At 45.6% G+C, this 25616-nt stretch overlaps 8 protein-coding genes across 10 annotated transcripts; 3 read left to right on the top strand and 5 right to left on the bottom strand.

The window, feature by feature from the left end:
- Positions 1 to 780: 780 nt before the first annotated feature.
- Rich (Guanine nucleotide exchange factor subunit Rich) lies at positions 781 to 5615 on the bottom strand. The gene is made up of 2 exons (XM_064689553.1): positions 5463 to 5615; positions 781 to 5396 (listed from the first exon to the last, which is right to left on the bottom strand). Exon 2 carries the CDS (start codon positions 5372 to 5374, stop codon positions 1118 to 1120), a length of 4257 nt encoding a protein of 1418 aa, XP_064545623.1. The 5' UTR covers positions 5375 to 5396; positions 5463 to 5615; the 3' UTR covers positions 781 to 1117.
- A 266-nt stretch (positions 5616 to 5881) lies between these two features.
- Positions 5882 to 8471, top strand: Ddx1 (ATP-dependent RNA helicase Ddx1). The gene is made up of 4 exons (XM_064689558.1): positions 5882 to 6018; positions 6090 to 6141; positions 6208 to 7880; positions 7937 to 8471. Exons 1-4 carry the CDS (start codon positions 6003 to 6005, stop codon positions 8380 to 8382), a joined length of 2187 nt encoding a protein of 728 aa, XP_064545628.1. The 5' UTR covers positions 5882 to 6002; the 3' UTR covers positions 8383 to 8471.
- On the bottom strand, positions 8334 to 9066 carry LOC135433477 (GSK3-beta interaction protein). The gene has a single exon (XM_064689579.1). The coding sequence runs from the start codon at positions 8970 to 8972 to the stop codon at positions 8532 to 8534; it is 441 nt and encodes a 146-aa protein (XP_064545649.1). The 5' UTR covers positions 8973 to 9066; the 3' UTR covers positions 8334 to 8531.
- Positions 9067 to 9344: 278 nt separating this feature from the next.
- On the top strand, positions 9345 to 10398 carry JMJD7 (Jumonji domain containing 7). Its single transcript, XM_064689570.1, has one exon. It carries the CDS (start codon positions 9345 to 9347, stop codon positions 10305 to 10307), a length of 963 nt encoding a protein of 320 aa, XP_064545640.1. The 3' UTR covers positions 10308 to 10398.
- cmb (combover) lies at positions 10300 to 17761 on the bottom strand. 2 transcript variants are annotated; one of them, XR_010437094.1, is made up of 10 exons: positions 17324 to 17683; positions 16694 to 16802; positions 16077 to 16456; positions 15927 to 16025; positions 14200 to 15862; positions 13885 to 14135; positions 13256 to 13767; positions 11433 to 12669; positions 10400 to 11369; positions 10300 to 10337 (listed from the first exon to the last, which is right to left on the bottom strand). XR_010437094.1 is itself a non-coding variant. In XM_064689552.1 (9 exons), the coding sequence occupies exons 1-9, from the start codon at positions 17591 to 17593 to the stop codon at positions 10776 to 10778; spliced, it is 5115 nt and encodes a 1704-aa protein (XP_064545622.1). In that variant the 5' UTR covers positions 17594 to 17761; the 3' UTR covers positions 10317 to 10775. The 2 variants fall into 2 exon arrangements, 1 of the variants encoding a protein (XP_064545622.1); XM_064689552.1 differs by having other exon boundaries at positions 10317 to 11369; positions 17324 to 17761.
- A 479-nt stretch (positions 17762 to 18240) lies between these two features.
- Positions 18241 to 19512, bottom strand: LOC135433474 (osteocalcin 2). 2 transcript variants are annotated; one of them, XM_064689575.1, is made up of 3 exons: positions 19361 to 19512; positions 19065 to 19126; positions 18241 to 18970 (listed from the first exon to the last, which is right to left on the bottom strand). In XM_064689575.1, the coding sequence occupies exons 2-3, from the start codon at positions 19110 to 19112 to the stop codon at positions 18320 to 18322; spliced, it is 699 nt and encodes a 232-aa protein (XP_064545645.1). In that variant the 5' UTR covers positions 19113 to 19126; positions 19361 to 19512; the 3' UTR covers positions 18241 to 18319. The 2 variants fall into 2 exon arrangements, with proteins under 2 accessions (XP_064545645.1, XP_064545644.1); XM_064689574.1 differs by having other exon boundaries at positions 18241 to 18994; positions 19361 to 19511.
- Positions 19448 to 24995, top strand: LOC135433616 (uncharacterized). The gene is made up of 8 exons (XM_064689770.1): positions 19448 to 19939; positions 20003 to 20242; positions 20294 to 20730; positions 20791 to 21012; positions 22618 to 22744; positions 24000 to 24152; positions 24217 to 24707; positions 24768 to 24995. Coding segments are annotated over exons 1-8 (1896 nt in total). The 5' UTR covers positions 19448 to 19938; the 3' UTR covers positions 24993 to 24995.
- Positions 21779 to 22748, bottom strand: LOC135433480 (protein obstructor-E-like). The gene is made up of 3 exons (XM_064689582.1): positions 22608 to 22748; positions 22098 to 22534; positions 21779 to 22031 (listed from the first exon to the last, which is right to left on the bottom strand). The coding sequence occupies exons 1-3, from the start codon at positions 22729 to 22731 to the stop codon at positions 21807 to 21809; spliced, it is 786 nt and encodes a 261-aa protein (XP_064545652.1). The 5' UTR covers positions 22732 to 22748; the 3' UTR covers positions 21779 to 21806.
- Positions 24996 to 25616: the final 621 nt, after the last annotated feature.

A 25616-nucleotide genomic window follows, 5' to 3' on the forward strand; every position in this document is an offset into this window, starting at 1 on the left:
AGAGAAGGTCATCAGAGATATAACTGCAAAATTTAGCGACTCTAGCTTTGATACTGAGGGAGATATATACTTTTCCTATATCATTACCAGTGCTCATCCAGTTTAAAACTTCGCCTGAAACGTATGTACACGAGTGTATATTACAAATTGCCAGTCTATAGCTTTAAAGCGCCGACGAATAGCTACTGGCGGACATTGCCCAAAGCCAATGTACTCCTTTCACTTTGTGAACGACAATAACCATCCACCTGCACGAGTAAGTCACCGCCAAATCAAGCCGCTCACGTAATGAATCGCAGTCACAGTGATTAACTTTTACCGTTGTAAGGAATTACGGCCCAAACGAATACCCAAAGTCACATGTGTCCGATTGGTTTATGTGCATATGCAATGGTAGCTGTGGATATGTGGTCGTTCGCTGTTAGGGTCCAACTAGACTACACAATTCGCTTGGGCAAATCGCTGTTTTTGGCGGCATTTTGGGCCTTTTAATGATAGATAATTTCAGTTATCAATATTATCAAAAAATACCTCTAAATGCTTTTTCTCTTTGCAAAATTCAAGTGAGATTCAAGCTTGCACAAACTATTTGTAGTCTGAGTTCGAACGGTTTGCGCAAAAGGTTTGGTGGCGTAGTGTACTTGGACCTTAATTCACGAGCGGCAAGCAGTTCAAATTGATCGTCTCGGTCGACAAAGCAGTGCGTGGTAACCGTTAGCACTGATAATTGGCAATTGATAAGCAAAGTTGCCTAGCTTGAAAAATAATGCATTGCCAGAGTTATTAGTAAAAATATATTTATTTTTGTATAATTATGTATAGATTTTTGTAAATTTTTAATTAACAAATATTGCAGCAAATTTCATCTATTAATTTATGAATAATTACATTTACGTATCTTAATACAAGTATTTGCCTTCAACGATGCTCGTTTCGTTGTGTGTGTTCCTGTAAGAGTTCGGCTAACAATTAACAAATCTTTTAACGACAACTACATATGCAATGTACAGCAACATGCAACATGCAACAAATACATATCGTCCCTCACCTAACACACCAATTACGTACACTCACTGAGTATGTTAATTCTATTTCCGTATGCGTACTGCGTCTGTGTTTACATGACCCCACAGCCATCCCGTGGACCCTCTCGACTGGCACGCCGCTGCGCCTGCTGTGTGGGCGTTGACTGTGTTGAGGAAGGATTCGTCGGATTGCCATTGGATTTTGATTTGGATTCGAGGCTAGCATGACGCGTCAGACGCTGCTCTGACGACCGCTGATTGCCATTTGGCATTTGCTGGCATTTTGGCACAAAGTTATTGTTCGATCCATCCAAAGCATCGCTCTCAAGTCCAGACGACGAATCGGCGCCCAATTCATTGCCATCGTCAATGCTATCGTGCACCGGCGTCTCGCCCAGCGATTGGATGTACTGTTCCAGCAGGTAAATGTGCGGCTGCAGGGTCATCACAAAGCCCCGGTACATGGAGCCGCCGTTGTCGAATGTGCACTGGCTGAGTTGCTTGAGGGCGGCCTCAATGCGTCTGCAGGCGCCCACGGACTCGCTGCGAATGACAACATTGACAATGCGCGATATGGAGGCCGCATCCTGCAGCAATATGGACAGCATGAGCGCATAGTCCGTGCAATTGGCCTCGATGAATAGCTGCAGTAGATAGCGCATCTTAATGGCCAACTTATCGTTCAGATAGCTGGCCACCACATCGCTGTTGTCATCCTCCGAGGCGGGCAGCGAGTAGAGGCGTCGATAACGAAAGTTATCAAACGATAGCTGTGAATTGGAGCGATTCTTCATGACTGGCAGCGAACTGTGCTGCAGTTCCTCCTGCTCCTTGATGCAGGGCTGCAACTGCGGCGACTCCAGCTGCGCGGCCAGACTAAAGTAGCCCGACTCTGAAGTTTGCGACGATGAGCCACCAGCTCCTCCTGCCTGCCGATGCGTGCTGCGCAGCTGCGCAAAATCATCACGCCCCGCAGCCGGAAATGGACTGGGCAACTGCAGCTCCGCGTGTAACGCTTGCAGTGCCGCTGCAAAATTATCCAGCCTGGCGGCACCTGTGGACTCCTGCGTTAGCCAGCTGACCAGATGGAAGTCCAGATAGGCGCCCATATAGCCCAGGTCCAGCAGCTTGTGCTGCTGCAGCAGCTGCCGCGCATGCCGCTGCAGTATAAGATCGATGCAGAAGATTTCACGCTGTTGCCGCTCCTTGGTGGATTTGCGACGGACGACAGTCGCTGCGCCGGTGTTGCTGCCAGCGCCGCCGCTGGGCGCCTCGCTACGCTCCGCAGATGCTGCCATGCTCTGCTGTTTGTTATCCTTGGGCAAATTGCTGGTAACTGTGGTGGAATAGCTACGCTCCCGCGTCGCAATGGGTCCAAGCACCAAATTGAAGGCATCCGCATTTGGATTGACCTGCGCTTGGGTCTGTGGCTGAGGTGGCGCAATTTTCACATTCAATACCATGGAGCAACGCGGCGAGTCAATCTCATTCGGATCAATGGCTTTAAGGAAACGTATGAGATCCTTGGCAAGCTCCCATTTTCGTTGATTCAATGCGATATCCAGTAGCATATTTGCATGCTGTTTGCTCACTGAGGAGGGCTCAAGATTCTGTATAATGATTAAATAACTGGCCGCCGTTTCCAGCTGCTCCGCCTGCAGGCACAGATGGAACAGCTCCTTGGGCTTGCCCGCCATGCTGAACAGATAGGGCCAGAGTGCAATTTCGGTTTTACGCGCACATTGGACAATTGTCTGTAGATAGACAGGAAATTCGCGTATGAAATCTAGGATGCTGGGCAACTGTGCATCCGGTATGGGCAGTTTGCTGCTAGCCTCCTCCTCTAGCACCTCATGGAGCAGCAGTTCCAAGGCATGCGGAAAGTAGGGCAGACTACGGCAAGACTGCGCAATCTCCCAGGCCGAGTAGCCCAGGTTGCGTTTGATTAACTGCCTGAGCACCTTGTGCAGGTACACTTGCGATTTGCGCTCCATTATAGCGAAGGGTAAAGCAAAATGCGAGTTCGCCTCATTCGTGTACAAAGTGCTCTCGTTCTCCACGCCCAGAACAATCACATTGTCGAAGAGTATGACCAGCGGATAGAGCTTTAGTGGAAAGCTGAGCATTATCCGTTTGGACATGAAACTATGCAGACGCTGTGCCCCGCTCTGCTCCGAGCGCTGCTGCAAAATGGGCAGCCAGACGCGCATGCCATGCGCGCCAGAGTATAGCCACAGGCAATCGCGCATCGCACAGTGCTCCAGATTGTGGGAAAGCCAGAAGCATTCCACACAGCTGGCCAAACAGGTGGCAAGCAACGTATTGGGCACCTGTTGTGCCGCCTCATCCCTTTGGATCATCAGAACGCGTCCGCAAACATTGACCACAATTGTCTCTGCCTCAGCCTGCTGCTGCTGTGGCTTCAGTTCGTTCCTGAGATTGGTAACTGTGAGGCTCACAATGCAGGCAGGATGGATGCAAATGCTCTTTACGTCCAGCTCATAGGCGCAATCGATGTTTATGATATACGCCGACTGCCTGTGCATATGGAACAGGCTGACAATGCCATCAGCCGTGAGCACAATCAATTGATCCCTGAACACATTCAGGCTGATGACAGGGGCGCGCACCTGTAGCTTGTGTCCGTATTGATTATCCAGCTTGCATTCGGCGGGATAGCAGCGCAGCTCGTCCGTGCGATCCAGCAGCGAATAGCAGCCCATGACAATGAAGCCCTGCCACCAGAGCAGGCCACCGGATACCACAAAGTCCTTCTCCTGCGACTCGTTGCCAAACAGCTTCCACTTCTTGCTGAGCATCGAATAGTGCGCCAATCCGGTGCGTCCAGCTACGGCGACATGTAGGCCGGCTGCATCTATGGCCGCATAGCGTATTGGCCAATTGGTTGCTGCGTAATTGAGAGGCAGCTGCAGCAGTGTCCAATATTTGCTTTCCGTTAAAATGCTGCCCATATTCGGGCTCTGCTTGAGCTCCACGCAGTCGTCATTCTGGCCAGCTGAGCTGCTGGGGAATGTGCACTTAGCATTGCCGTAGGTCTGCTCCAAATTATCGCCCTGATTTATGTACAAGCAATCGTCGCCTTGGAGTAGAATATGCGAATGTGCGCTCATGCAGGGATTCATGCTCAAAGCGCTCTTCACGAACTGCAACTGGAGAACATTGTCCTCGCCCTCGCAGCAGGTCATAAACAGATGATAGCCCTCGGTGGACCATTCCAAGCGACGCAGCTGCAACGGATTATGCTTAACCAAATCCACATGTAGTCCAAAGTCCCAGCTCAAGGTAGACATCAGTAGTGAACCAAAGGTGCTCCACAACGACAAGCCGCCATTTGCCCAGCTCACAGCGAGCACACAACCGTCAGGACTCCACTTGAGCTCGTTAACAGCGCCCAAGCTGCCAGGCGGCACATTCTCCGTCAACACGAGTCTGTGTGAGTACTCCAAGCCGGCCGTAGCATCGTCTATTGCATACACAGCCACCGCTGAGCTCTGCTGTCCGTAGGCCAGCAATCGAAACTTATGGTTCACGCTGCAGACACTTGCATCCGCAACATCTGGCACCCAGCAGCCGTGCATGTGTGCCGTCTCGAAACGCAGATGATCCGCTATCAGAAACGCCGCACGCTGATCACTGAATACGGCCGCACAGCCGCCTATAAAGGGTGAATACTCCAGACAAGCCACATAGGCCGAGTTACCCATGGTCGGCAAATATTTAGCGGGTTGCTGCTGCTGTTGCTGCACATAGAAGGGAATGTCGCGGAGTTTAATGACAGCCAACGGTTTCAGCTCCTCAGTGACAATTTCCAGCTGTGACCACTGCAGGCGCAGTAGCTCACATGTTTCCGTAGCCAAGAGCAGTTCACTCAGACTGATGCAGCACACAGTGGAGATGACAGCGTCTAGCTTTAAGCAACGCACTTCGCGCAAACTCAGGCGGGGAATGTTTTCCTTTATGAACAGCTCAGCTGAATCTCTTTTCAGACTCAATGCAGGCGGATCTACCTGCATTAGTATCCCACTGCCATTGGCATCAAAATCCAATTGATACAACAGCAATGCGCCGGCGTCAGTTAACACGGCCAGTTGTCTGGAGTCGGGCTTCCATATGATCAATTGATTGCTGCCAAACTCCTGCAGAGATTCGGCGCTGCGCCGATAGTAAGCAATGGGCAGCAGAGGGTTCGCATACCAAATCCCCAGAATATCCGAGTCAACGGCGGCGACGAGTATTTTGACAGCATCGCAGCTAATGTGACGTATGTGAGTCGCTTCGCCAGGCAGCGCCAAGCTGACGCGCTTGGGCCAGCCCAAAGGAAAGTACATCCTCTCTCCAGCGAGCAAATTGCTGTTGTGCAGAGAAAAGGCAATATTGTTATAATTGACCAGCAAATTAACATTTTCAAGTACTCACACTTTAGTTACTAATAAATTACACGACAAAATTTACATGTCTATTGACTAATTAGCACTTTAACAAAACATTTGCCATAATTTAATAAAAAAAAATCACTACCATTTACGCGTATACAAATAGAAGTGTTGCATAACGACCTAAAATCACAGCTGTTAAGCTGTCGTTCTACAACACATCAATTACGTCTCCTTGGAAAGGCTGGCAACTCTTTTAGGATAGTATGCTAATCGCAGAAAGAACCAATAATATTTTTATTACTTAATATACGGCAAATATAATATATTTAAAGACATGGACTGAGAGATATTTATACAAATTTCATAGGCCCAATCGATTTTTATGGGTAGCAATTAGGACCGTTGCGTAGAGAACAAGGAACTTACATAGCTTGCTTTGATTTTGCTTTCAAGAGTTAGCGTACTCTGCTGAACTGAGTACATGGTGAACGTCAATTGAGTACATTGGTGAAAATTTTGTAGCCGGTCTGAGAGTGCAGACATAAATACAAATAGTTGTTTTTAAGTGAACAAAAAAGAAATGACTGCATTTGAAGGCAAGTCTATATATTAATTAACTTATCATATATCTTTTGAACCCCCTAATATTTCTCAAATGCCTTCGCAGAGTTTGGTGTGCTGCCAGAACTGGGCAAAGCGACCGATGAATTGGACTGGACGTAAGTTAGCTCTTATTTAAAAAATTTTATCAGGCTTCTGTACGAATATCGTTTTTTTCTCTGAAGTTTACCCACGGACGTGCAGGCAGAGGCCATTCCACTTATACTGGGCGGAGGCGATGTCTTAATGGCTGCCGAAACAGGCTCCGGCAAAACGGGCGCCTTCTGTTTGCCCATTCTTCAAATTGTGTGGGAAACAATTCGCGATTTGCAAGCGGGTAAGTCGGGTAAAACTGCTAATGGGACAGCGGGAGCTGCCGCCCCTTGGACTATGTCCTTCTTCGATCGTAATAACGCACTGGCCGTAACTCCGGATGGCTTGCGCTGCCAATCTCGCGAATTTAAGGAATGGCACGGCTGTCGGGCCACCACTGGCGTCTATGGCAAAGCAAAATTCTATTACGAAGCGACAGTTACCGATGAGGGCTTGTGTCGTGTGGGCTGGTCTACGCAGATGGCCAATTTGGATCTGGGCACATGTCGGTATGGCTTTGGCTTTGGCGGCACTGGCAAAAAGTCGAACAACCGTCAATTTGATGATTATGGAGATTCCTTTGGCAAGGCAGATGTGGTCGGCTGTATGCTAGACCTACAGCGACTTGAGGTCAGCTTCACCAAGAACGGCACGTCCTTAGGTGTGGCATTTAAAATACCTGAAAATCTGCGCAATGATACCTTTTATCCAGCTGTTGTACTGAAAAATGCGGAGATGTTGTTCAATTTTGGCAAAACGGATTTTAAGTATCCACCAGGCAATGGTTATATAGCCGCATGTCAGGCGGGTCCTGAACATAGCACAGCCAATCCATTAGCAAGCCCCGCAGCCAACACAGCTGCAAGTAAACCGGCGCCTAATGCGCCACAGGCCATCATTATTGAACCCAGTCGCGAGTTGGCGGAGCAGACCTTCAATCAAATAGAGAAATTCAAGGTGCATCTGAGCAATCCCGAAGTACGTCCGCTGCTGCTCATTGGCGGCGTTCGTCTGGAGGAGCAAAAAGCGGAACTGCAGAAAGGAATACACATTGTGGTAGGAACGCCCGGTCGCCTCGAGGAGCTTATCAACAGCGGCTTTGTGCAGCTCACGCACTGTCGTTTCTTTGTGCTGGACGAGGCGGATGCGCTGCTTAAACAGGGCTATACGGACCTCATTGAGCGGCTGCACAAGCAAATACCAAAACTTACTAGTGATGGCTGCCGCCTGCAGATGATTGTGTGCTCCGCCACCTTGCATGCATTCGAAGTGAAGAAGATGGCCGAACGCTTGATGCACTTTCCCACCTGGGTGGATCTTAAGGGCGAGGATGCTGTGCCTGAGACAGTGCATCATGTAGTGTGTATGGTCGACCCACATATAGACGGTAGCTGGCAGCAACTCCGTCAGCCAATACACACTGATGGTGTACACGATCAGGATAATGTCCATCCCACGAACCAATCTCCAGAGACTTTTTCGCAGGCTGTAAAGCTGCTCAAGGGCGAGTATTGCATTCGGGCCATAGAGCAGCATAAAATGGATCGCGCCATCATCTTCTGCCGCACCAAACAAGACTGCGACAATTTGGAACAGCATCTACGCCAACGTGGAGGTCAACGCTACTCGTGCGTCTGCCTGCATGGTGATCGCAAGCCACAGGAGCGCAAACAGAATCTGGAAATGTTTAAGCGCCAGCAAGTCAAGTATCTCATCTGCACAGATGTAGCCGCACGTGGACTGGACATCACAGGATTGCCATTCAGTAAGGATTTAAAGGTTTTTATCTGAAAAACATTTTCAACTTCCCCAACATTGCAGTGATAAATATAACGCTGCCGGACGATAAATCCAACTATGTCCACCGGATTGGCCGCGTGGGTCGCGCCGAGCGTATGGGCCTTGCAATTAGTCTGGTGTCTACGGTGCCAGAGAAGGTATGGTATCATGGCGAGTGGTGCAAGACTCGTGGACGCAACTGTCACAACACAAATTTAACCGATGTGCGCGGCTGTTGCATCTGGTACAATGAACCAAATTTGCTTGCCGAGGTGGAAGATCACCTGAACATAACCATTCAGCAGGTGGACAAGTCTTTGGATGTGCCGGTCAATGATTTCGATGGCAAGGTAGTCTACGGTCAGAAGAATCTCAACATGGGCACAGGCTATGAGGATCATGTGGAGCAGTTGGGGCCAACTGTGCGCAAACTAACTGATTTGGAATTGCAATCACAATCTTTATTCTTGAAACGCTTAAAAGTCTAAACTGGTTCGATTGGTTTGGGTTGTTACACGATCCGAAATACTTTCACGGTTACGAGTACATAAAATACATAAATAGACTAACATTAAAATCTTGTGTTTAATGAGTACAGCCTCAGTTTGAAGTTGTTCTTTCGGAGAGTGCCTTTCAGTTACTCATCCTCCTCCTCCTCCTCTTCTTCGTCCTCTTCATGGAATTCAGTACGCATTTGCTGCAGTTGCCGCAGCTGCTGACAGAGCTTATTGCCAAAAGATTCCACATAGCGTGGACTAATCTTGTCTAGCAGCGCATAGGGCGTCTCAAATATCTCCTCCTCATCCCGTTCCCCGTCGCCGTTCTCTAACACTTCCGACCTTAGTGCCTTGTCCTCATCGATAGTGTCGTATTGCGAGGAGACTATTTTAAATCCACGATTCGTCACTTCTACACAGCAGGTGGCACTCTCTATAGTGCGAATGTTAAGATAAATCTGCGTGGCACTGCTGGCCAACTTCGAGGATATTGCTATTTCAGCCACGTGCGCCTTTACATCGTTTATGATGGCATTCGCCTCGTCAATGCAGTTGAACTCCTTCTCGTCGCCTTCCTGCATATTGGAAATGTTTTTAATTTAACTCTTTAGACTTTTCCTTGACTTTACAAGAGCAACATGTTTTTTGGGCCGTATCTCTGAAAACAGCTGTGTATAGAACAAACAGTATCGACTGCCAACTGAATTAATTATCGATGTATCGATTAACTTTATAAATCGATTATCGATTACCTTTGGCCAAGCATTTATTTACAAACTATTGTTTTCCAATTTCATTTTTGATATGTTTTTAAATCTCTCCATTTTCTTTCGAAAATCTCACTGTAGCGGATTAACATATTTAATCGTAGTTCGTTTTTCAAATCTTCGATAGAAAGTCGTTTGTTCTCATCGATAATTTCTAATATTTATCGCTCTGCGCATGGCACCGGCATGGCTCAGACTCAAATTGAAACAGCCATAAAACTGCTGCTCCAGGAAGCCGAAGAGCTATGCATTGGTGGACAAATATCGGAACTGCAGCAGACGCCCAGCGCATTGGAGTTCGCACGTGATTACTATGCCAAAAATGCGCCCGTGGTCATACGCCAGGCTGTGGCGCATTGGCCTGCAGTACAGAAGTGGACGCCGGATTATTTGCAGACGACACTAAATGACAAAGTTCTGGATGTGGCTGTCACACCCAATGGCTATGCTGATGGTCTAGCCACCCAGGCTGGCGAAGAGTATTTCGTGTTACCGCTGGAAACAGAGATGCCATTATCTGAACTATTGAAGCGTCTGGATGATCCCATGGGTGCCGTACACTACATACAAAAGCAAAATTCCAACTTCAGCCTAGACTTTCCGGAACTAGCCGGTGATATTGTGTCCAGTGATTTGGACTTTGCAGCACAGTGCTTTAATAAGCCGCCTGATGCCGTCAACTTTTGGCTGGGCGACGAGCGTGCCATTACCTCCATGCATAAGGATCCCTATGAAAACTTGTATTGCGTTATTTCGGGCTACAAGGATTTCATATTGTTGCCACCGCACCAGCTCTGCTGTGTACCACGGCGCAGTTATCCAACTGGCATCTACAAGCGCAAATCATGTGGCCAGTTTTATATCGAGCCCTTGATTGATAATGGCGAAGTGCAGCAGACTGAATGGGTCAGCATTGATCCATTAGCACCTGACCTCGGCACATACCCACAATATGCCAAAGCGCGCCCTTTGCGTGTACGCGTTCACGCGGGTGACGTGCTCTACCTGCCCAATTATTGGTTCCATCACGTGCGGCAGAGTCATAAGTGCATTGCTGTCAATTTTTGGTATGATATGGAATACGACAGTCGCTATTGTTACTATCGTATGCTGGAGCAGCTCACAAAGAAATCAGATGAACTAAAATAGTCAAGAGTCAATGTTAATTTGCATCGTTATCTGTAAATTTATAAATTTTTGTTACATTTCTAAGCCAGTAATATATAAAAGAACAATCGTACCATTTCTGGAGCAATACCCTAGATGTTTTTTCTGTTCGCCCGCTACTTGAATTTTATATCCAATTCGGATCGGATGGTCTTCTCTTGTTCTTCATACTCCAGCAGCTTCATCACAAAAAATTGGTGCCCTTTTTGAGTTTTACATATATAATAAGTATATAATTTAATACAAACTAGACATTTAAAAAAAACCGAAAAGACAAATCGAAAAACAGGCCGCTTGTTGCAGCTAGTAACTAATTTTGTATGTATGTATAGGTATGTCATATGTATGGTATAAGTATATATATATATATATATATATGCTTGTGTATATACGAATGGTTGGGAATGTTCCTTGGATGTGTCACCTACAGGACTAGCTAACTAACTTATTTTAATCTAAACTGATATTCTGCGTTTCTTGAGCTGCAGCTGCGCTGGCCTCCTCATCGGGGTTCTCATTGTTCTCGCACTCCGTCTCGCCGCCATTTAACGTAACCTTTTTCTGATCTGCCTCGGCTAAATCTCCATCATTGTTGGAATCCTGCGAATGCGACTGGGCACGCACGCGTTTATTGGCCTGTTTTTTGTTGCTCACCGGGGCAACTCTTTCCTCCTTACTCTTGATTTTGGGCGTGCTGCCAGTGCTCGGCTGCTCTACCACAAACAGCTGCTCCAGATATGAGCGATACCAGAGCAAAAACTCATCGCGCTGTCGCGGCATTTCCATCTTCTTAATCTTTGCATAGATGCGTTTGGGCGAGATGAGCGGCGAGGCGGCATTTGGCGTCCAGCTGGCTGCGGAGTTTTGTGCCGCATTGGCAGTCAGCTTGGAAACCTCAGCAAGCAGCGAATCATTGATGATGGTATTGTTATGCGTCTGGTTGCGTATGCGTTTGATTATGTACTCAATAAGCTCGTGATCGGGTGACAGCTCAATGCTGGCCGCAGGCGTGGCGGCGCGTTCAATGACCACCTCAATTATTTGCTTAAAGTAAAAGTGTGACGTGCAATGACCTGCTGCAGCAATGCATTAACAAGAGCTACTTACATCTTCGTTATCCAAGGGCACAGGTCCAGCAGCTGCCTCTGAATGTTCGTCCACTGATGCTGATGCTGATCCAGCTGCAGCTGCAGCTGCTGGTACTGCCTGCATTGGCAAGCTATTCTCATCCTCGGGCCTGTCGTTAGCAAGCTGCTCCTGCAACGATTCATTGCCACTTTCCGTGGCCTCCGTTAGCTCACTTACAGTTCCATTCTCGGCCGGCTGTGCACTGGGCACCTGTCCCTGATTGAGCGTCTTGCGCAGACTATGCACTTCGTTATAAAGTTGCTGTTCGCCTTGTTGCTGTTGCATCTGTTGCTGCTGCTGCTGTTGTTGTTGTTGCTGCTCGAAAAGAGTTTCTAATCTTCTATACACATCCTCCTTGATGGATTCGTAAAATTTTGTGGTAAATTTATCATTTTTCAATGCATTCACTAGCAAATTACGGTTTAACTCCTCCGAAGCCGTTTCCTCTGTTTGTTCAAGCATCGCATTGGATTCATCTGGAACAACCGACTCCTGTGCTGTAACATTATATAAGGGAGCAGCTGGCGGTGCCTGCAAGGCTGGCGGCACCGGCAGATCGTAGTCCATGTATTGAGCAGGCAGTTCGAAATCGAATCGCAGATGACGTTGCTGCAAAGGCGTTAGAGACACCGCCGACGTAGTCGGCTTAGCTGGAACCTTATTACGCTGATATAGTGGACTATTCACATTCATGTTGAAAAAGTTAGATGATCCAGAGCTAGCGAGCTCCTGCAAGGCAGACTCTTCGTCACGCAGCGTAGGCATCTGACGACGACGATTGCGGCGCCTGCCTCCACTGCTGCCATACATAGCAGTATCATTATTATCATCATCCTCGACATCGTCCTCCTCGTGGGCATTGTTGCGCCAATCGCGATTGCTGCTGTTACTGTTGTTCAAGTTGTTGCTGTTGCTGCTGTTGTGCAGATGCTGCTGTGGTGACGCCTCGTAAAAGTGACGATGCGTCTGTGCCTGTTGCTGCTGCTGTTGCTGCTGCTGTTGTTGCTGCTGCTGCTGTTGTTGCTGCTGTTGTTGTTGTTGCTGCTGCTGTTGTTGCTGCTGCTGTTGTAGTAATAAGCTGCTTGGGCCACTGCGTGCGGTGTGTGGTAGATGAAAGTAACTGGGACGCTGACGTTGTCTTTGTATTTGACGATATTGATGCTCCACATTGAGTTCCTCATTGCTTTTATTAGAAAGCAAATTTTGACGCGTATAGCTGCAAAGCGCACAAATATTAATGGGTTAATAAAAGCGAGCAACAAAATGTATTAAATATGCAAAAAAGAAAACTGTTTTCAACAAGTCTGTTCAGGTTAACAATTCTCTAAATTTTGAACATACATAAATTTCTTGCAAACATGTTTTCACATTAATGTATAAATTTATAAACTCTTACCAGACAATTGGTTTTAAGGAGTTTATGAATTATATATTCAGTATTGCAAGCACTTGAACAAATGTTTTAGTTTTTAAGAAAATGAAAAAAAATAACCAAAATAGTCGTTAGTTAGCTCAGTTATAAAGCATTTTGGGCATAATCGTAATGCTCGTGAATATTCTCTTCTCACTACTTACTTATTGAATACTTTAGAAAATTTGATTAAAAATAAATGAAAATTGTTCGTAGCATTTTTGGTCGAGGCACTTCGTTCTATATTTCTTTTTATTACTTTGGAAAAGATTTTAAATTAACAGCTCTTTGGTTTCCAATTCTTAGAAATCAATAGAGAATAAATGAATAACTGGCTAATCCATAAGAAAGAACCCGACACCATATGATTATATTTAGTATGGCGCTTTACCTTCGGAAGTTATCCCAGTAGTTGTTGGCGCGATTGCCCGGTGGCACCTGATTGTTCAGTGTGGGCGGTGGAACAGCGTCCTCCGGCAACGAATGCAAATTGTTGGCATGTTGATTCTGTGTACGCAAATTTGCATTGTTCTGGTGTATGGTATTGTTATGATGATTCATAAATATCGGTCCCGGACTGGCGCGATACGAGGGCGGCGACAACGGCGTTTCGTTGTTATAGTGTGTTGGCGGCGGCGGCGGCGGTGGCGCGGCGTTGTTTAAATATGTCTGCGGCTGATGATCGCTGCCACTGTAGATATTGTTGCGATGACTGCTACGCTGATAGTTGCTGAAGGCGCTTTGATGCGAGGCCCCAAAGCTATACATCTGCTCCGACTGGGCGCGAGCGCTGCCGCCAAGGCAAAGATTGTTGGGTGGAAGACCCCCAGCAACTGGCGGCACAGACTCCGAGCGTAGACTAAAGGCGTGCTCTTGGCACGAGGCATTCAGACGTTCCTGCAGCTGTATAATGAAAAGCAAAATAGATTTAATAGAAAATCTCGTTGGACTATCCGCTCAAATGTACAAATGGTATCATCTTTAAAAGAAAAAGTTAAATTGCTTAAACTCTATTCTCACCGAATGTATCTGACTGTTTAGGCTATCAATCTCACGCTGTTGATGCCACAAAGTCTGATTGCACTGACAGACCGAGTTGATGAGCATTTGCTGAGTTTGCATAAACTGCTGTAGCAGCACAGCATCTGGAGTTGGATTGGCACTCGAAGCCTGTGAAGAGGCAGCCGCACCCGGTGCTGGGGGACCACTGGTGGGAGTCGCCGGCATATAGGCAGGCTGTGAATGCCAAGAATTGCCAGCGTTATGTGTGTCTGTTGATATGGAGAGTACAGATTAGTATAATTTATAAAACTGGACTGTCGATTTCCCGCTTACTCCACATGCCCTGAACAGGTGCCATTGGCGGCGGCATATATTGGGATCTGGTGCTGCTCGACTGCAGACTGTCATTACCTAGCGACAGGCTGTCAATGGTCATGTTCAAATCCTCTTCATTGTTTGACATTGATTGAGCATTGGGAGGTTGCTGTTGCTGTTGCTGTTGCTCCGACTGTTGTTTTTGCTGAGTGCGTCGTTGTTGCTGTTCTTGCTGCTGCTGAAGTTGCTGCTGTTGGTGTTGCTGCTGCTGTTGTTGAAGTTGCTGTTGCTGTTGATGATGTTGCTGCTGCTGCTGCTGCTGTTGATGTCTCTCCACAACGGTACTAGCCGAGGGAGTCCTCTTTAGGGTAGCCGAAGATGAAGTGCGCATATGTGCAAAATATCTATCGCTATCGGTGTCATCGTTTCCCTCATCATCAGCCTCTGAAGTGGTATTAGTGTTATTATTGCTGATGATATTGTTGTTGCCGCTGTTGCCATTGTTATTCATAAAATACGCATCATACTCGCGCTGCTTATGCTCGTACTCCTGTCGCAAGTTCTCACATTGCGAACGCAACTCATTGCGCGTAGGCACCTGCGCTCGGCTCGTTGCAATTTCCTCCTGCTGTTGCTCATCCATTTCATGCTGTCTGATGGGCGTTGGCGTTAAACTGTTCCGCTGAAGGGCCTCATCACCCATTTGTACTGCAGCTGCAGCCTGCTTCTTGCGACGTTCAATTTCGGCTTTTAATGCAGTAATTCGATCACGTTCCTGCTGTAAGCAAGCCGCTTCAGCGCGCAGCTCTGAGGTGACGTCGTTTAGAACATGTACACGCTGTGAAAGATCCCGGGGACGTTGCTCATGTCGCTCGGCGCTGTGGCGCTCCAATGCCTCACCGATGTCGGGAGTGCCCTCCTCAATCTGACTGACAGTATTTAGCATGCCCTTCAGTCTGTTCATTTGTGCTTTCAGCGCATCAATGTCGGCAGTCTTCTGGTCAATCATTTTCTGAGCGTGTTGAGCACGCTGTGCAGCCATGGTCGCCTCCTGCCGCAAGATGGGTACATTGCGCTGATACTCGACGGGTACGACGCGCTCATTGCTGGGCTTGGGTAGCTGTTTTGTTGGTGTTAGCTCCCTTGGCGTGTCTGCCTCCTGGCTAGCGGCACGCACCGCTTGTACCTTCTCTTTGGCCTTGCGATTGATGCAGTTTAGCTCATTCACCAAATCACGCATATCCTCTCGCTGCGTACGCAACGATTCCAGTTTCTGTTGCAGCGCTTGTTGTTCGGCCAAAATCTCAGGACCATCATCGCCCAGCACGCTGCTTAATTCGTTTTGATTGTGTATAAAAGCCGTGAGATTCTTCATGCGCCCCACAAGCGACGCCATGTCATCCTGGACTTGTTGAACAGATTCATAGTTTGGCGCATCACCATTACCGTTGTGCGGCAGACGTCCGGCCTGTTGGCGTAGATGCTCCATTTCGTTGAGATGTGTTTTAGCCATGTTTTGTATTTGCAGCAACTTTTGCTGCTCATCCTGCAAATTTTGCATATTGCGATTTGAGGCATCTAAGCGCTGCTGCAGCTCATCAAAACTGGGTGTAGTATCCGGCGTTGGTGTCTCCATGGCACTGTGCAGCGATTGAATAGACTGGGCACGGTTGTCGCTCATCTATTAGTTGTTAAAATAATCAATACTACATGTACTTTCGAAGGGATTCTACTAGTTTACATACCTCACTTAATGCAACATCCTCTAGGCTAGTCGAATTGACAATGCCTTCATCCTTTTCGCTGCTGCTGGGATTGTTTTCATGAACCATGTTCCCCAAATGCTGTAGAAATAATGATAATTAGAGCTAGACAATTAGCAACAATTTTCTCACCTCTACTAAACTGCCTGCTGCCTGTTGTCCGTTGCTGCTGCTGCTGCTCCAATTTTCCTCCAAGCCGAGCAATGTACGCAAGACTTCAATCTGTGAGCGTGTTGAGCTCTGCGGTGTTGAACCAAAGAGTCGATGAACAACCGTTTGCAAAGCTGTGGGCGCCTGATAATTGTTATTGACGCTTGTGCTGCTGGTTATGGGTTGTTGTTCCTCGTTTCCGTTGGTCGTGTTCGGTGTGACGACACCTACTGTGGCATTGGGTGTCGTTGGCGGACGCAGACGAAGTACGCCTGCTGTTGTTGAGGGCTGTTGCTGATGCTGCACTCGTTGCACTGGACGCACAGGAAAGCAATAGCGTTGATGCTGCTCCTGTAGTTGATCTGCAAAGCACACAAAATTGAATATAGAATTGAAATCAGTGCAATGACGCAGCCAAAGCTGGCCAGCTGCCCACGACGCGATCGATACGAAAGACCCTCTCCGTGGGCGTTTATTTTTGTGCGCTGTGTTATATTTAGAATATGAACTAGCGCACATTTTATATGAGCAGTAAAACCTGGCCCCAGGTGCGTACAGATTTTGAATTATATTATGTTCCTGTTCACTGCTTAACTTACCTGTTGGATCGTAACTGTGTTCCGCGGCCAACTGACGCAGTGCCTCGCGTTGCTCCTGTTGTTGGGTGCTGTATTCTGGTTTTGTTGTCGTTGCACGCTCCAGCAGATCCTTGAAGCAACAACAGATGAAGATTACCAATAGAACAAAGATCAAAATCGCGGCAATTTTGCAGCTACTGCTATATATGACTATATGCGAGACTAGAATTTGTAGGTTGTGCGAGTGGTTGGAAAAATTCCCGCTGTGTGCGTCGCGGAGGTCGTCTGTATAACTAAAACGGCGCCACAGACTTTTCGAAAATGTTGGCCAAAAACAATGAGTGTGAAATGTATTTTTAAACGGAAGAGCGCAGCCCAATGGCGAAAAGAGCGCGCTAGAGCGGATGGGCCAGCTAGCAAGGGGCGTCATGGCAACGTAAACGTGCGAAGTATGGTCAATCAATATAAACAAGCTAGCCGGCAGGGCATGCTGCCGGTTTCTTTGCAACACATGAAGAATATTTTGCATTTAGTTCATTTTTGATATGGTGTGAGAACAAAAAATATAGCTGCATGCTGTCCAATTACTTAATTTGAGTAATATATATCAATCAAGCTTAGATTCTCGTATTTACATAAGTGAAAACTTACGTATAGCGTTTTGCAGGTGCCGCGCTGTATTCGTGCCGCGATTTCCTCTTCTCGCTCCCGCTGCTGATGCTCCTGCTGTTGTTTGATTAGGGACGAGTTGCGGGCGCGGCTGGTGCTGGACCTGGTGGTGGACGGCGTTGTGTTTGTGTTTGCCGGCGGTGTTATTGTTGCTGTTGTTACGGTGGTTGCTTGTTTGGGTACTGCTCCGGTACTACGATTTGTATCACATTCGTTTTTCATTATAATCTTTACGGGCGGTGTCGGCGCCATCAGAAAATATATACATATACGACTTCCACAGTTATCAAGTCTAAACTAACACTGACTCTGTAGGCGGCACCTACTACCTACTACATCAAAATATTTCAAGTTAGTTTTAACTACAAAGTTAGCACACTTATCAACTGCCGAAGTTTTACTAATGTGTACTCTTGAGTTTTAAAATTTTAAACCGAGCTTTATAATTATTTTTAACGAGATTCAGAATATTTTTTACAAGCAAACAGCTGCGTCCTGATAGTGATGTGCTATTTAATATCGATAGTTGCGAGCTGCATTAACGATCTCTACATCGATTATTTTAGACGGGCGAAATCGATATTTTGGTAACGAAATATCAGCGCAAAATCTCTTATTTAAAAAACAATTTAAAAACAAAAACAAGTTTGTAAAACCTAATCAATTTCTTAAAATAAAAAAGGAAGGCGATTTTAAGGTGGATTGAGTAAGTGGGAGAGAAATATCGAGAACGAGTTATGTTTATAGCAAATAACTTAAAAAATTTTGCGAATTGGAAAGATAAATCTTAGAACGAGAGAGAGAGAGATAGAGTTAGAGTAAGAGTGAGAGAAAGAAAGAGGGTAAAGCTGTTAACCACTAAATGTTCATTTCGGAACTAACGCAAATAAAACAAATAATTATAATTTGATCAATATTTATTACATATGTATATATAAGTTATTCAGCAAGGAAATAATATTTGAATACGGTATTGTTCTATTTGCCCTGTTTGCGCTGTATAATTTCCTCCTTTAAGGTTTTTATCCGAAGACGTTCCGTCCGCAAACTCTCCTCTTGACCGCGCAAATCACTGGTAAAATCCGTTACCATATTAATCATTGCATTCAGCAGTTCCGCATTGTCCGGAACGGATCCTGATGTGGGCTCTACAGATGTGGCCGTCTCAGAGGACACGGCGCTGCCCCTGGTGCTACTGCTGCTGCTGCTGGATTGTACAGACTGCGCCGTCATAGTTTGCCTACTCTGTTGCACGGTCGAAGATGACGAAGTTTTCGACTCCATGGTGGACATATGCTGCTCTATGAGCTTTGTCGAGTCGGTTATTTGCTGCACACGTTTGAATTGGGCCTTCAAATTCGCAATTTCCGCTAGCTTCTGCTGAAGATAATTGGCGGTTTCTTCTTTGTCCTCGTCGCTTGCATTGTCTTTGTCATCGGTCGTGACTTCTGTTTGGACCGCAGCAGCTCCCTCAGGAGTAGCCGGACACGCTGTCTCAGATCTCGACTCAACTCTGGTTTCAATGCTCTCCGATACCTCTCTGGTAGCCATTCTCAATTGTTGGCGCTGCGCGCTTAAACGTGTTAATTCAGCCTGCAGTTGGCGATGCTCCTCCTGCATTTCATGTAGCTGACGATTGGAGGCCGCCAGAATCTATAAAATATCAATGGGGAAAACCCATATAGTCATACATTTCCCACTACTCAAATTTCACCTGACTTACCTCGCTCAACGCGGCATTATCTTGAGGTTTATTCAGCTCATTGACCATTTTGTCGACCGTTCCTTGAAGAAAAGAAAACTCTCGATGATTATATCGCCCAAATTGTGTTTAGCTAGACATTAAAATGTATGTTCTTTTCAAATACACACAATTGCAATTAGAGCTGCCATGTCTATAAATACAATTTTCTCGTTTCGAACTGACTTTGTGGTAATATTTGTGTCAATCATCTTGACGTTCATGAGATGAAATGAACGGCCCTCAGTTGGAAAACAAAAACAATTATATAAACTTACAGAACGGAATGTACAGGCGCTGCACTACAAATTCAAAACTATGTTCAAATATCTATATATATATATATTTTATTGTATTCTAGAATAATGCGCTGGGAAACGCGCTGCGAGATGCCAATGTTCCTACTAAATGACTGCGTCGAAAATGAAAATATTTTATACGATAATTTAAATACAAACATACATATCTATAATGTGTAGGTTCCCAAATATATATACGCACAGACAGTTCTGAACGGGCGACAGGCGACAAATGTTTCAAAAACGAAATCTTTTAGAAGAAACTACGATATATAGTAAGTTTTAGTACGTATTAAATGCATCAAATTTTCCCAACTGTGCAAAAAGTACCCAGAACTGAGTCATCATATAACGCCGAACTGCTATCGCACAAATTAAAATGTTTTTTAAGTATAAGAGCATAACAGCCAGGTCTCTCAAGGAGATGATGATGATGGTGATAAGAGGTAGCATCTGTTAGTTAAATTGATTTCGAAGAAACAAAGATATCTACCATATAAATTGAGTTGCTGCGGAATGACGACACCAGTCAAGTTGGAAAAGTGTCAAGAAATAGAAGTAGGAGCAACCCAACGCCACCAAACTCTCTAACTAATTTAATTTATTGTTTTTTCTAAATAGTGATATCCTTCAAATTCCTTGGCCCTGTAGCATACTGTCTGTTATTCTTGCAATGTGCATACGTAATAGCTGAGAGTGATCGCACAGAGATCGATCTAGTTGAGGCCCCAGGCCCTGGCGACGATGAAATAATACTCGATGGCACTCTTTATCCGGGCAACATTAGCCTCTGCAAGGATGTTGCCAATAGAGTGTTTCTGCCGTATGTAGGAGACTGCAGAAAGTATTACCTGTGCTGGGGTAAGTAGAAGCTCACCTTTGGCTTAACTTCCGATAGTAATGATCTTCCAGATGGCAAGGCTGTGGAGAAGCAGTGCAATAAAGACTACGAGTTTAATGCCCGAAACCAGAGTTGCGGATATCCAAATAAAGCGGCATGCATGCCCGAATGTGAAGAGTTCAAACTGACCACCTTCTGCTACGATCGCACCTGCACCAAATACGTGCTCTGCTATTTTGGCATACCGGTTCTGAGGGAGTGCCATGATGGATTGCAGTACAATGCGGAAACGGATCGTTGCGATTTCCCTCAATATGTGGACTGTGTGGATAATGAGTGCATGCGACTAAATGACACGACGGAGCTGTTGTTCCTGCCCAGCAAGGCTTCATGCTCCAAATACTTCTTGTGCGCAAAGGGCGTACCCATGAACTACACATGTGCCGAGGGATTGTCTTTTAGCACCAGTTGCAATTGCTGTGATTATCCAGAAAAGTCTGATTGCCAGGTGCGTATCGAAAGAAGGGATTCAACTGAAATACAGATATACATATGTATGTAATACTAGATTACAGCATTGAAGCGCAATATTCAGCCATATTCCCGTGTACCGCTCCGCAGAGCTGATGTCATCTGTCCAAGCCATGGAGTTCACTTCTACGCCCACAAGTCGCGCCGTGATGCCTACTACTACTGCTTAAAAGGACATGGTGTTACCTTGGATTGCACGCCGGGTCTGTGGTACGATGCAAGTGTACAGGAATGTCGTGAGCCCAAATTTATTGGCCACTAAGCGAAAGGAAAAACAAAACTTCGCTTGAATATAACAGCAGTTGAATTAATAAATACGAATATTAATTGGAAAGTCTCCGTTTAAATACAGGCATGTCTGCAAACCTGAAAAAACAAAATTTGTCAGCGGTACACGGTTCAAATCTACTTCTTGCCTTTGGCTAAATTCGTCAACTTTGCTTAGCACCCAAGTTTTGGTTCAAATCTCGGTTTTTCGTATATTTCTGAAAAGTTTGAAAAAACATTTTAATTTGTAGCTTACAATTGCCCGTTGTACTGAAAGTATTGCAAATTTTGTTAATATTTTGATATAGATGCGGGCTACATTTGATATCTATCCAAACTTGGCATCTAACATATCTAGTTGGATGAAAAGCTGGATCTTTAGTTATTTTTGACTCTACGGACAGATTATCAAAATCTTTCTTATTTCAAGCCACATCATTCTAGAAATATTAATATTAATTAATAATATAAATATCATGATTCTAACCGGTTTGGCTCAAATCGGTTAAAACCCGTTAACATAACCGTTTGCTCCTAGTAAAGATCGCATTCTTCGCATTAAATTTTCCCTGGCTACTTTTGGCCTATCGTTTCGCCTATGCGTTAGCAATATTAAATGAATATTCGTTCTATTGTTTTTTGCCGCCTGTTTGGGCCAGAGAGCAGCGTTTCCTGAACAGCTAAAATTAGCCAGTGAGAGGCAGATCTAGGCATTTGCAATGAGCGTCTATAAACAAAATGCAAACAAATTGGATGAACTTTTCAAATTTATTTCGCTGACATCCCCTAGGCTTTCACAAATTGCGGCTCGCGGCATTCCTCTAGCTTGGCATCGTAGACCAGACCCGGGGTGCAGTCCAGGGTGACACCACGACCATTCGAACAGTAGTAATAGGCCTCCTTGCGTGTCTTGTGGGCAAAGAAGTGGGAACCTTCAGCCGGGCAAGTGATGTCGGCCTTACGTGGTGGTACCCGTGCAAATGGCTGAATATTGCGCTGTAGAGATTCCACCTGGAAGCAGAAAGGTCATGCGCTTGACTCAGCTAGAAAACTAGGAAAATAAGTATTAAGACATACCGTGCAATTGGCGCGGGAGGGGAAATCACAACAATTGCATTGGGTATTAAATTGCAGACCATTGGCACAGCTTTGATTAGCTGGGAGACCATCCACGCATATGTAGTACTTGTCGCACTGGGACTTGCTGGCAATGTACACAATGCTGTCGGGATTGTTCTGGCGCACGCAAAGATTATCCACACAGTCCACATATTGGGGAAAATCGCAGCGATCCGTCTCCGCATTGTACTGAAGGCCGTCGGCGCACTCACGCAGCACCGGCTCGCCGCTGAAGCAGAGCACGTACTTGGTGCAGGTGCGATCATAGCAGAAGGAGCTCACACCCTGGGCGGGGCAGTTGGGCAGGCAACGCACCTCGGACACGTCCACACACTGCTGATCGCGGGCATCGAAGTAGTAGTTGGCGCTACAGGAGCGAGGCACAGCCTTGCCAGCTGACCAAGGGTTGGGGTTGGGGTTGGGCTTGGGGTTACAAATTTGGCACTCATTCAATCTCCGTGCACTTACCAACGCACAGGTAGTAGTCGCTGCAGTTGCCGATCGCTGGCAGGAACAGATTGTCGACCACATTGGAGCAAATGTTAACTTCCGCCAGTCCACCGTCAATGAGCAATGCCAGGGACAGCACCATCAGCAGTTGGTTGGTTGTTATCACTGGGACAGCAGAGCACAGAGTTAATATCCTGGAGCTTAGACTTTGATATTGGCTGGCTGTACTCACTGTTGTAGGGTTTTTCTGTCTATCCGCCTCTATTCGCAACTGTGGGCACAAGGTGAAGGAGACCTTCCTTATATAGGCAACATCTTCTTTTAATTTTTGGCAATCAATTGCAGATACGATTATTTTCTTGCTCATCGGCGAAAGCAAACTTATCAGAAAGGAAACATGCTTGTAATTTGCTGACAGACCCGGTGCAAGCATTCAAATTGGAAAGATAAACGCAATATCACAACGACATGCTATGCTATACAATAATATTAAAAGGAAACTCTTAACTTATCGCCCTCATAAAGTCTCAATAACATGCGCCCGCCCGCCTTATCAACATCTTTTATAATGAGCATGTGTAAAATAAATTTACAGCATGTCCTCTAGGCATTACACAACAAAACCAATACAAACAAACATACTTGTAATCGCTTCAAAGAATCCCAATTTCTCAAATTTCTCCAAAGTCGATATATAATGCTGTGTGTCCTGATTGTCTGAATGATATTTATTGATGATCATCTTTGAATAGTTGTGTGATATCGAAAACTTTCACAGTTTTTATGCGATCCGTTTTAAGCGAATCGGGATCTATATCAAAATCCATTGAAGGCATATTCGGAAATTTTCGTAAAATTCACCCCCCTGGGTGAAAAATGAATGAAAACTTGATGTTTAAACTTAAACTAAAAATTGTCAATGCGAATTTCGTTCTTTAAAGTCGACGAACAGTTCTCAAGTTAACAGCTGATCAGAAATTTGCATGCTTTTGGGCTCGTTTTTCAACACAACGTCTGAGACAAAATTAGATAATTGATATTTCAGTATCAATTGCGAAATTAAAATGTAGTTTTCCTTTGGTAGTCTCGATACGCGTGCCGAAATGTGATAACATTGCTTTCCAAAAACTCATTAATTTAACTTAAAAATAGAAAGGAAAAAAAAGATATCAAAAAAGATAGTTACCATATAAATTCGATCTTCCATGAGAGCTTCCCACACTTGTTTTCTGTAACTGGAGCTGTCAAGGAGTGCGTTAACTGTGTTTTTCCCCTTGTACCAAAATGAGCTAATCCTTTCGTCTAATTATATATTAACAGTGAAGTTGTTGCTGCTCTATGGATTTGCCCTCGGCGGCTTGTTCCAATGTTCTTTGGCAAGAGTTCATTCGAAGCTTCTTTTGAATTCAGATCTAATTGTTGCACCTGATCCGGAAGACGATGTAGTGAATGATGATGGAACTGTCCACCCATTAGATGAAAACGGCATAAATCTGAGCGAAGGTATGGCAGATTCATTGCTGCCCTATGTAGGCAACTGTTCCAGCTATATAATCTGCGAAGGTATGGGGGAACTTCTTACTGAGAGAATAGCTTTTTAATTTTGTGGGCATCCAAACTTTCTTAGGTGGTAATATATCTTCTTACGGAAACTGTTATGAAGATGGAGCTTTTGAACAAGTTTGCGCTGATGATGCCACAGGTTGTGAGGTCCTTTTTGATTACAAATTCCAGGCTTGCGTAGGCAGCCTCGAAAATGATGTAAAGTGTCTGCCCGAATGTGAAGAGTTCAATCTGACCAGCTTCTGCTACGATCGCACCTGCACCAAATACGTGCTATGCTATTATGGAATACCGGTCCTGAGAGAGTGCCACGACGGGTTACAGTACAATGCGGAAACGGATCGCTGTGATTTTCCCGAATATGTGGACTGTGTGGATAACGACTGCCCTGATCAAATGTCAATCTCAAATATTGTATATCTGCCCAGTAAGGCGCAGTGCTCCAAGTATTTCATCTGTTCCGATGGCATGGCTTGGCCACAGGAGTGTGCCAGTGGCTTGGTCTTTAATCCCGAATGCAATTGCTGTGATTATGCCAGCAAAGTTGAGTGCCAAGTGAGTTAATTGCACGGATATGGTATGAGTCCCAGTCTGACTCTTTTACTGCCATTGCAGAAAACGGCCCAGCAGCGCAATATCCAGCCCTATTCCCGATCACCGCCTCGCCGTGCTGATATCACCTGTCCTAGCCAAGGTATCCACTTCTATGCCCACAAGTCGCGCCGCGATGCCTACTACTATTGCGTTGAGGGTCATGGGGTTACCCTGGACTGTACTCCTGGCTTGTTGTACGATTCCAAGATACACGAATGCCGTGAGCCTAAATACATTGCGGTCTAAATCATAGCTTATCAGAGCGTATACGATTTTCAAACATTTGGTATTAAATATATATGTATATATATGCTGTTATTGCAGGTCATTATTTAGAATGAGAATAAGGTAAGGTAATTTTATTTGTAACTATTATTTTTTGTAAATTCGTTTATTAGCATTACGCTCAGACAGTGGGCCTCAGGAATAATTTTTGCAAAAGCTTTTTCTATCACATTCTTGAACCACTCGCAATGCAAGCTCTCTCTCTCTCTCTCGCTCTCGCTCGCTCTCAGTGCGCATGTGTCGTACAGCTGCCGCGTGTTTTGAGAGCCGATTGAGACCCCCTTTATGCACTGGCCACCCACTCATCGCACTCACACATACAGTCCCACTCCCACACGCACAAACACATGCATACATACACACACACATATACGCCTCGTAACCAATACCGAAAGCAAAAACAAATGTTGGCAGTCTCTGAATTTGCTTTGCCAATACACGAACACACACTCACACACACACACACACACACACACACACACACGACCACATCTACACGCAGCAACACACACATTGAAAGCAGAAATAATCTTGAATCTGAACTCATGAAAAGTGAAAATGTTTCGCTAGCTGCATTCAGAAATT

This window comes from Drosophila montana, unplaced genomic scaffold, assembly GCF_035044405.1.
Source record: "Drosophila montana isolate Dmon_TW-CO22-7 unplaced genomic scaffold, ASM3504440v1 contig_3218_1, whole genome shotgun sequence".
NCBI lineage: Eukaryota > Metazoa > Arthropoda > Insecta > Diptera > Drosophilidae > Drosophila > Drosophila montana.